At 42.8% G+C, this 11,729-nt stretch overlaps 1 protein-coding gene across 1 annotated transcript; it reads right to left on the minus strand.

Annotated features, from left to right (window-relative positions):
- Nucleotides 1-8,742: 8,742 nt before the first annotated feature.
- Nucleotides 8,743-9,687, minus strand: LOC101624889 (olfactory receptor 2Z1). The gene has a single exon (XM_004688664.1). It carries the CDS (start codon nucleotides 9,685-9,687, stop codon nucleotides 8,743-8,745), a length of 945 nt encoding a protein of 314 aa, XP_004688721.1.
- Nucleotides 9,688-11,729: the final 2,042 nt, after the last annotated feature.

Below are 11,729 nucleotides of genomic sequence, written 5' to 3' on the forward strand. Positions count from 1 at the left end.
TAGGACTTTTCATTTAATTATAATTTTCTTTATTCAATGGAAACTAAGAAAGGACTTCAGCATCTTGAATAATGCTATTGATTTTAAAAGAAATTCTTGGCATTTTGAAGCTACAAGTTATCTATGGATTACACCTGGAAGCTGGCCATTTCCCCCCTTCTTATTTTTGATCTCTTCCACTCTTCCCTGTGCTCTTGCTGGTGTCTCTGAGCACCCCTGAACTAGCCAGGCATGCTCCTGCCTCAGGCATTTGCACTCGTTTGTTATCTCCCTTCAGTTCTCTTCCCTGCCTCTGTGGAGTTCAGGACTCCTGTCACACCCTTCCTTCTCCTGTGCCTCAGCCCACAGTGGTTGTTCCATCGTCATCTTCCTATGACCTGTGTTCTCTGGACCTACAGAGGAACTTCCTCTGGGCCCTCTGTTTGCTGCGCTGTTTCTCTCCTCCAGTTCCCAAGAGTCTACACACCATGTTTTACTTCCTGTTAATTCCAAACCACTTATTAAGCATCTTTGGTGAGGCAGTCTCCAAACTGTGGATAAGAATTCTGAGTTGATGGTAAAGACAGGATGTTTCTCCTGTTCCAGCAGCAGATGTGAATATGCAAACCACAGGAGGGAAGTTGCTCCCCTTTCCCTTCAAATGTCCAGCAACACATCACCAAATGCCCACCCTCTTAAAACCTGGGGCCAGGAATCCCACCAAGACTCCATTTTGTCCACTCACCAGACTGGACAAATTCAAAATAGCTGATCCTCTAGCCCTGTACCAAGACTGGAGTGAGAGGACCACTCAAACACCTCAGGGGGGGGCTTTTGAATGGTACAAAAAGAACATGTGAGAGCAACTTGGCACTCAAATAAAGCTGAAATTGTAAGTACTTCCTGACCCAGCAAATCCACCACAGAGAAATTCTCTCAAAGGAGCAGGGTGAGGTTTGGAAGAGAAACACTCACCCACACGAGGAACCACACATCAATTGTGACGTCTGCCTGGGTACAGCACATGTAGCTAGAGTGTAAAGGCACATGGAAGTGAGAAACCCTCAGTGTTGGGACTGGCAGAAAGGGGCAGAGAGAGAGAGACGGAAATGACAGAACAGGGTATGAGCGTGGGGAAAGGTACATGGAGGCTTTTCTTGAGTGGGGTGATAAATAAAAACTGTGTTCCGAGGGGATTACAACTGAGATGGAAAAAGGCACAAAATGATGTAAGAAGAAGCGACTATTTAAAAAACAAAACAAAAAACACCTGTGTTCCTTGGATTATGATTTTTTTTTACATCATTCTTCATTTTATGCCTCTTTCCACCTCGGTTATAATCCCAATGGACTTCCCACCACCAATTCACCTGTGTGCCTAGAAAGGAAAAGAAAAACACCTGATGGTTTCACTAATAGCAAAGCATGAGAGACTGGGGTTGGGGAAGGCATGGGGGGAAGCAATTGTAATAAAGAAAAAATGAAAACAACAAACAACTATATACCAGAGACATTTTATGGGGGAGGAGTGGGATCAAAAATTGGGTGGAAAGGTGCACGGAACTATGGTGATCTATGTTTTTATTGAAGACCTACACAGGCACGTAGGCACAAACATGCACCCAGACACACACACACACACGCACACACATATCATGGTCTCACTCACCCTCAAGGAGCTCACTGAGAAGGAGGGAGGATGGGTGGGCAAGGAAATCGTGGATCCCACCCGCATTCTCTGGTCAAGGTCACTCAGTCCCCCTAAGCCCGCCCCCAAGGCTCCAGCACCCCTTTTGGATGCACCCACCTTCCCTGAACTTGCATCGACCCCACAGACCCTAAATCAAGCCCAGCTCAGCCTTTCACCCCAATCCTTTTCTTTCTATACAGTGGTCGACCAGCCACCCAGGCCAGAGATGGAGGTAGCAGCCAAGCCCCTCTTACTCCTCACCATTGACCTGACCCCCTTTTTTGCTCACCTCTCCAGCCCAGCAGACTTTCACTTTCAAATGTCAAACATGCCCCTTCTCTGTCTCCTAGAAGCCAGGCTTGCTCCTCCAGTACCACTTCTACTGCAGCCACCAACTCAGCAAAAAACCCTGCATTGTGTGCTCTTACTAACAGCATCCTGCTAATAACATTTCTTAGGAACTTCCTGATGCCATATGAGGAGACTGAAATGTTTCCTCCCTCTGAGACAGGCATGCCTCCCTCCACATATAAGACTAAATGCCCAAGAGGGAGTGATCAGCTCTGTTATCTCACTGTCTCTCTTGTTTAAAGGTCTTACAGCTCTGAGATACAAGACCAGAGTTGCCAACTCTTAGCAAGACAGACACAGAGGGGCTTCCTGCTCCATTTTGTTTTCAATATTCCGATGTAAGAACTGAGCTGGAAGAGTCAAAGCCTCTTCTCTGAGGGGGCACAGCAGTCTGTTAGCGCCTCCGTTGACCCAGTTGCTCTTTCCTGCTCTGACACTTACTCATCCACTCTCCCCACTTGCCTGTGGACAGTGTCCAGAAGAGGGGAGCCAGCTCTTGCTGGGAGAGCGTCCCGGACCAAGCGCGATGTGGAAGCAGGAAGGGCCAGGCGGCGTGGAGACTGATCAGGATTCCCTGGCCAAGTCCAATTTACCCTCTGTCCTCCTTCATGGGGCTCAGTCCCTCATCTTGCTAGGGCTCGTACTAATTGTCTGTTCCACATTGTCCCTGCTGAGCCTGTCTCTTTGGGGAGAGGGCAACTGCCTGTTGTTCTGGGCTTTTCTGTCTTTTCCTGAACATTGTGTGGTCTGGGTTGGGGGCTCTTTCCTCCCCAGCCTGTGGGCAGCAGACTTGCCCCCTATTTGCTGGACTTGCCTGAGCAGCAGGGTGCTTCCCTGGGTCCTCAGCTGCGAGCAACAGCCTGCTGCATTCATCTCATAAATCAAACTAAGATTCATAGAACAAAATGAACCATTTTAAATGAGCAGTTTAGTAGTATTTGGGATAGTCACCAGGCTTTGCAACCATCAACCATACCTAGCTCCAAATTATTTTATCACCCAAAATAAAGTCCCTGAAAGTTCAAGAGTGCAGAGTCTCCACATTTCTAGTAGACGATGCTGTATGCCAGCGTGCACTAGTCTGTAGCTGGGTCTGTTACAGGGTAGCCCAGAGTGGACTGGGCTGCCTGTCTGTGGGGCCTCACCCGCGCTCACAACTCAGTTATACTGCAGGTACACACAAAAGGGGCAATAACGGGTTTATTTACAAAAGGAGAAAGGAATAGGAAACAACCCAGGGAAAGAGAGTGGGATACAAAGTAACTGGAATAGCTTACCGCTTGGCTGACTGAGAACACCGAGTCACACGGTCCAGAGAGCTGTTACCTGAGCAAGAGAGCGAGAGATGTAATCACGCCCTATTTATCCCCCAAATGTCCCAGAATTCCTGCTAGCTCCGCCCTTGGGCCCTCGCAGTTCTCTCCCTGGTACTGCTGGGAGTTGTAGTTTCCAATCCCTGGAGTAGTGGGTAGGGCCCAGAAAGCTGGAGTAGGGGGTGGAGTCCACAAGACTCTGCAGAGTTCCTTTAGGGCATCCTTCCCCTTAACAGGTCTTCTGTGAGTAGAGGGGTTCCCCAAAAGGATCTCTCCCTCACAGTGTGCCATCGCTAGTTTGTCTCCTCCCTGGGTCTACTTTGCTGGACCTTCTCTAGAACTCAGACCTAAGTTCTGTAGTTCACAGTCTGAGCCCCTTGTCCTGCCTGCACTCTCGCATGCAGTCTCGCCCTACGGGCTAGGTCCTGTCTTCCCACATCCGCTGGCTCCTGAGGGAACTGGGTGAGGTGGGCTCCATTTTCCTTTCTGCCCCCCACCCATCTGCTTGGCTCCCCAAGCACTCCTATGTATAAATCTTGAACACTTAGTTCTGCCTTGCAAGATAGGAACCATGGTTTCCACCCACCCTTTGTTCTCTGAAGATAAAATTCCTCCTGTCCCTTTTGTCAGCATCTGTCCTTGGCTATCATGAGGAACTCTAGTTTCGCTCACTGCCAGGGGTTCCTCCAGATTCAGTGCTTATCTGAACCTTTAGGTTTATTCTCAGATCTAAGCAGAAACTTGGCTCTGCTGCCATCTTTCCTAGTCCAGGCATCCCCTATTTTCTCTTTAAATAAATTCTCTACTCTTTCTTTCTCTTCTCCTTCTCTGAAACCCACTGTCGTGCCTTTCCTAATGGAGTCAGACCAGTCTTAGAGTACACTAATAAAATAGTGTTTTTCTTTTTCTTCTTACACCTGGTCCTTTGTGCACTGTGATCTTCAAGGTCACTAATCCAGTCTTCTTCGATAGCAGGGGATTTTTATCTCCTCAATTGGTATTTTAGCATCCTGCAACTCCCTTATTTTCTTGCTTAAATCAACTTCTGATTTCTGTTCAATAATAATATACCTCAAGTTATTATATTTTTCTTCATCTTCTGCATTTTTGCTGCATTCTCCCCCGCCCCCAGCTCTGCAATGAAACAGCTCCCAGAAATGCACAGGTTCCAAGTCTACACTTCGGTTGCCTCCCCAGGATGGGCACAGAAAAGCCGACTGGGCAGACTGAGTTCTTTATGGTTCCTTCTAGACACAGGCTGGAGGGTTTGTATATGTGTTCAGTCTTTCTGAAGTCCATGTCTAGAAGTTTTTTGCCAAAAAGGCCATATACACAGTAGTCCTGGACTGTGGAGCAAAGAAGGTGGCAGAAATAGTGATTCCAGTTCTTTGGCTGCCTCCCCAAGCTGTGCACAAAAGCCTCTGCTAAGGCAAACTAGACTCACTATAACTGTAGGCATAGGTTGCGGGCATACAGTGGTGTGGGCTGGGTGTCCACAGACAAACCTGATACTATGAAGGGGTCAGTCAAGTGACTCTACCACTGCCAAAGGCAGTCCCTGGCTTCCTAGGTGTTCTTTGTTGAAATGGTAGACAGGCTATGCTCTCAGAGAGTTATCACTCTCCTTTCAGAGCCAAGACCCTGAGAGAGCCTGGGGACCTGGCGGGGTAAGGGCCAATATTCCTCCTGGTACACTGGCACCATTCCTGACTTTGAGTTGTTCAGTCTTCCCTACTCTTTCCGAAGGATTCTGGCTCTGCTCTTTGCTAGGACACAGGTCCGCACGTCCCCAGCTCCACTCCAGAGATGACTGTTCCCTCCAGATGCTTATCCTTGGTATCCCTAAAGGAAGCAGTGACTCAAGGGGCCTGTCCTCCCGCAGTCCTTCCCCAACCTTATTCTATTGCACTAGCTAGAACCTCTGGTTAAATGTTAAGTGTAAATAAAAACAGACATTTTTTCCCTCTTCCTAATCTTAAGGCAAAAGAATTCAGTCTTTCACCTTTAAATTTTAAACTAGATATTTGGTTTTTAGAAGTTTTTCTTTTTTTAATATATATTTTTAATTTTTTTACATCATTTTTCATTTTGTGTATTTTTCCATCTCAATTGTAATCCCCGTGGGCTTCCCACCACCAATTCACCCATGTGCCATCATCACAGTCCAGTGCACTTTTCCCACACCAGTTCTGATCCCATTCCCCCTTCTACCCTGATAAAATGTCTCTGTTTATAGTTGTTCATTGTTTTCATTTTTACTCTATTATATTTGTTTCTCTCTCTCTCTTTTTTCCCCTGATCCCTTGCATTCCTACTATGAGTGAAACCATCTGGTATTTTTCTAATTTTATTTAATTTCTATTTTGATTCCACTACACTATTATAGAACATATTCAATGTTTCAATCCCTTGAAATTTATTGAGACTTGTTTTATGACCATCACGTGAGCTATTTTAGTGAATATTCATGTAAACTTGCAAAAGTTGTGCATTTTGCAGTTGTTGGCATAGTGTTCTGTAAATATCAACCAGCTCAAGTTGGCTATAATGTTATTCAAATCTATATTTGTCTTTTTCAAATCTATATTTTTATTTTTGTCTATGCATACTATCTAATGGAGAAGACTACAGAAATCTTCGACTGTTACTGTGGACTTGTAAAAATGAAAACTCTCCTCCATGCATGGTAATCCTTGGAGGATAATTTGGTATTATCTGTTATAACCATAAATATGTACACTGTATCATGGAGAAGTTTATCTTATAGAGGTGTCAGCTGTGTGTGAGAAGGAAGAAGAAGAGATGGGAGATCCAACCAGGTCAGATGTAGATGAAGGCAGAGGAAGAAACTGAATGGGCCTGGAATTTGTTGCTCTAACATGGCCCAAAGTCTTCCAATCCTGGCAATGTTCATGAAATGTCTAAGCCAAAATCAGCCAGTTCCATAGAACCTTACTTTTTCTATATTCCCTCTGTGTCATCCATCACATAGAATGTTTCAGTACCTGGCCCACACCACAATATTTCAGACACCACAATATTTCAGCCCACACCACTGTATGGTTCCAGGCTACAGTGTATGCCTAGAATGTATAATGAATCTAGTCTGCCTTAACAGAGAAAAGGAAAGTACATTTAGTCACTACTTGAATATTTTTTTAAGATTTATGCATACAGAACTGAAGTACAGGCTAAAGGTGCAGGTGAGAGGATTCACCAGCGACAGAGCGGGGAGCAGAACAGGCAGATTGACGAAGTACACTGCTGAGGGGAGCAGTGGGCGGACAGGAGAGGTTTGCCGCGCCATGTGGATCACCTCTAATGCTAGAGATCAAACTCGCACTGAAGCTAGCTGCTGAAGCTAGCTTGCAGTGCTGTGCCCTAACCCACTGCACCACCAGGGAGGACTTACTTGGATATTTTTTAAAGTGTGTTAAGTTTGGGGTAAAATACATACTTTTTTTTTTAAAGATTTACTTATTTATGCATACAGAGCTGAGGTACAGGCCAGAGGTGCAAGGGCGGTGAGAGGATTCACCGGAGACAGAGTGGGGAGCAGAACAGGCAGATCAATGGAGTACACTGCTAAGGGGAGGAGCAGAAGGGTCAGGAGAGGTCTGCAGCACCATGTGGGCCCCCTCTGGGGTGGGAATCGAACTCATGCTCAAGTGGCTTTAGCTTCTTAGTGCTGTGCTTCAACCTGCTGCACCACCAGGGAGGACCCTCCAGTCTAGTTTTATAAGTCCAAATGTTTCTTTTGACTTCTGGGAAATTTTATTGGCTCTGGGAATAACAGTCAGAAATTAAAGAAAAGAGCAGTAGAAAGGACTCAAGTTCCTTCTAGCTTAATCTTCCTGGTTTGTAAAACTGCATGAAACAGTCCTCCTTACCTCCACTCATCTGCTCCGTGTTTACAGTATTAAAACCATAATAAAGGCACCCTAGTGTGCCTTTAGCCTTGATATATTGACCTCTGGGCTCAAAGTGACCTTCCCAAGGCAGACCACGGTCAGCTGGAGTCAGAAAATTTTTCTCCAATGCTATTCCTCCATCCATTTATTTTACTTCTCTTGTAAATCATCAACATCATTTGCCTGTTGGAAACACTGCAATACATTTGAATATGGATTCAGAGAGCTTAGATTTGAATGTCAGCTCCATATTTCATAGTTGAGTGACCTTGGACAAGTCATGTGGGTACTCTTTGCTAAGTGTCTTCATATGTAAACAAGAGAATATTCATATGTACTTATAAGGTTGCTGAGAATGTATTCTGTAATAATAGAAAATGCGGGTGACTTTGCAAATAAGTTTATTGAGCACATAAATTTCAATATTGGTCATTCCTGACAATATAGTATAGTATAGGAAATTAGAGATGCTATCCTATAATTCTACTATTCAGTATTCTATTGCATACTGTAATAGAGTACATGCCTGTATGTATGTACATAGACTGATTGCACCCAACTCTTAAAATAGGGGTTGGACTTGAGTGTAGGCCTGATTACATAATTCAAATACAGAAAAGTCCCCATTCAATAAGCCTTTTCCTCCACACACAATATCCCTATACACAGATTAGTACATGACATTCAAAATCCTTATGACAATGAGATAGATTTTTTTTAATGCTTAGGATAACATGTTAATTCTATCTTCCAATGACCCTGATTATTAATCCAAAAATACTTTATTATTTCCACAAAGATAAAGAATAGAGGTACATTATTTCCCTGAAAATCCTTAACTGAGTGATCATAAAGTTGTGTGGATTGGTGATGACAATGCAAGCTTTAAAATGAGAATACTCAGTCTAAGATGGCATTGACATTTATTCAAAGAGGATTTCATCATTTTCTATCTTTGCCCTATAATAATTGATACCACAAAAGTAGCATGTTCTTGAACTACCAGTTAGTCATCTTGAATGACAGTATTCCACTTCTGCATAAACTTAAATTACAATTCAAACAAAGATACTGCTGAAAACCATCAGGGATAGGGACACACGACATTTACAGTCAGAGTGCCAGCCCCTGAAACTATGATATCAGGAGTTATAGGTCAACTTCATTGCTAACTGTGCAGAAATTTATAAGAGTGATATGAGGCAGGTCATTAACAGGTGACTAAAATATCCACAAGTTGGATCTCCATCTCTGCGGTTGGTTTGGCATTCTTGTGGTATTTCATTCTGTTCAAGATCTGGGTAGAAACCCAGTCCCTCTTCTTGTTTAACTGAGAACCCCAGTACATTTGTATTCCACAAATCCATAAGAGAAAAGCAAGACAAGAAGGAGGAAGGGAGCTGGTCAGAGTAAGCTTTGAACCATGTAGTCTGCAAATTAAAGATAGGTCCCAGGTATGAAAGTTTCCCAAGACAACTAATTCAATGTCTACATGAAGTCATCTCTTCGATCTGAAAACAACTCTGGTAAGGACCTTGGCCAAAGCCACTTGAACTTCTCGATTTCTCAGACTATAGATGAGGGGGTTGAGTGTGGGAGTAACAAGACTATAGAAGAGGGAAACTACATTGTCCTGCTGTGGACTATGGTAGGAGCCTGGAACCATATACATGAATACAGCTGCCCCATAAAAGAGTCCCACTACTATGATGTGTGAGGAGCACGTGGCAAAGGCTTTGTGTCGAGCTTCAATTGAGTTCATATGGAGAATGGCTCTCAAAACATGGCTGTATGAGGTGAAGATGAGCGAGAGGGGCAGCAGCAAAATCAGCACCCCCGAGATGGACAGTGCCAACTCATAGGCAGAGGTAGCTGCACATGTGAGCTTCAGCAGAGCAGGCAGTTCACAAAAGAAGTGTTCCACAGCGCGTGAGTCACAGTATGGGAAGTGCAGGATGATAGAGGTCTGTATGGAGGCCACAAGCACACCTGAAAACCAGGAGATGGCCACCATGAGCAGGCACACTTGGTGTCTCATGAGTATGGGATAATGCAAGGGGTGGCACACTGCAACATAGCGATCGTAAGACATGAGGGATAGCAGAACACCTTCAGAGACACCCATCAACATCAGAAAGAACATCTGAGCTCCACAACCTCCAAAGGAGATAGAACTATCTCCCTGCATGAAGTTGACTGCCATCTTGGGAATGGTGACCAATGGAAAGCCAACATCCAATAGGGAGAGTTGACTAAGCAGAAAGTACATGGGTGTGTGGAGCCTGGGGTCTGTGTGAATCAAGAAGAGCAGGGTGGCATTGCCCAAAAGGCCCATGGTGAATATGGTGACCACAATGGAGAATAGGACCAGATGTGGTTTTGAGTAGCTAAAGAGCCCCATGAGAGTGAAGTCTGACATCATGGACTGATTAGCTTGACCCATGCTCCATAAAGCTTCATTCATCTGAAGAAAGAACAAGATATTTAACGAGAAGTCTTTGTAGGTGGCAGTTTCATCTTACATGCCAATTGCAATTGTTTGATAGTAGCTACCTAGAGTCTTTGAGGATGTTGAAATGCTCAATCTTAGTAGGAAAAAGTGTGATAATTAATTCATTATGCTGCTCTTGCCAGGATATGAAGAATAACAAAATGATTCTCTGTGTTTGCCACTTCTTTGTAAAAGTCTTATGTTCAGGCAAGCACTAATCTTTACCTTTACCTTTGGAATACCAGAAAAAAATCCCATCCCAGGTGTCCTAAAGTCAAAATGGAGGTGGAATTTTAAAGAGATGAAAATATGAAATAGAGGGACATTGCCAACATTAATATGGAATTATGAAGTTGCATAAAATTAAATTCAAAAGCATGCAGAAAGGTCTGCTTCCAAATCTTGGGTGAGAAAAGGGAAGGTCAAAATCTGGGAAGCATCTGAGGGGAGATAGCATTCAAAATGTGGACCCAAAATATATACACTATAAAGAGTGACAAAGTTTGGGACAAAATATTCTGAGGTGGTAGATGGCAAATTGTCCATAAAGTCAACTATCATTTTGAGGCTTGATTTCATAGGATGGGAGGGAGAATATTATACTTAATGTGTATTGAGTACTGTAATGAACACAATGGTCAGAAAAGATGACTAAGAGATTCAGGAGGAATGTCTCTCTCTAACTAAAAGTACTTACACTTGAACTTCTTACCCTCAATCTCATCTCCGAGGACAATTTAAATTGTCCTGGAAGATTGTTCACACACATCACCTCCAACGTTAGGAAATTCTGGTCCACAGTGGTATTTGTTATTATCATCAGTGAGGAAGTTCAGAGAAGTATATGGAGAAGTATACAAAACCCATTCTTTTCATACCAGAAGGGTGAGACTTTAGATAGAGATTTGCTTTAACATATGCCCAAAAAGAGACCAGGAAAAGTCAGTGTTTGATATGTGTCTACCATACTTCCTCTGGTGTCCAAATCATCAATGACACATAAGTTGGATATTTTTCAGTTTCTATGGGTTGACTCCCTCTAATCATGAAAATTGATAAAAATGTTTTTCCCATCTAACTGCCAATTACCTACTTCTCTCTGTCTCTGGTTCTTTGTTGTTCCAATGTCAATGCCACCCTAAAGTTGGAATGTAAGTTCTTAAATTTCTACCCATTCTTATTTCCCATCACATCAAAGTCATTAATTATCCTGCCCCTAAGTGTTAATTAATGATTCATTCATTCAATGAAAATTAATTGAAATTCATTGAAGGACCAATTACCAAAGAACATGGTGGTGGAAAAAATAGACAAATTTCTTAATTTTGTGATAAAGATAAGAAGGAAAGCATATCCTTTATAACAGAAAATATAATCAAAGTGATTTTATAAGAACTTACTAGGACAAATACTTTAGGATGATGTGGTTAATGGAGGCTTCTCTGAACAGGTAAAAGTTGTTCTCAAATTTTAATGCAATAAGGAGAGGGAAGAACTAAATATTTCATCTTACCTGTAGAATGAAAGTCAAACAGGTTATTTACAGTTCTTTTAATAAAGACAAATCTACTCCCAAATGGAATGGAGAGTTTTGTGAGGTATTAAGTATATTATTCAAATATTTATATATGTAATAGTACTACAAAAGACTCTTAATGCTGCCTTCAAATAACTTAGATTTTGATAAAGGGTACAAGTAAATTAGTAAATCACCAAAGACAGTGTAAAAAATTCAATAAATATATATATGAGTAAATAAAAAAGATATGTATATTCTGGGGATTACCAGAGGGTCCAGTGCCCAACTCTGCCCATGGAAAAAGGGGTCAGAAAATGCTTTGCCGAAGGGATGAATTTTGCTGTGTGATGAAAATCAGGTGGGTCATTTTGTATGTAGATAAATAAGGGAAGGTCATTTCAAATAGAAGAAATATGGTGTGTGAGATTTTTTCATATGATTAAGAAAATTCACTCTGGATTATGTGCAAGATTTG

Source organism: Condylura cristata, unplaced genomic scaffold, assembly GCF_000260355.1.
Source record: "Condylura cristata isolate star-nosed mole 26May11 unplaced genomic scaffold, ConCri1.0 scaffold00024, whole genome shotgun sequence".
NCBI lineage: Eukaryota > Metazoa > Chordata > Mammalia > Eulipotyphla > Talpidae > Condylura > Condylura cristata.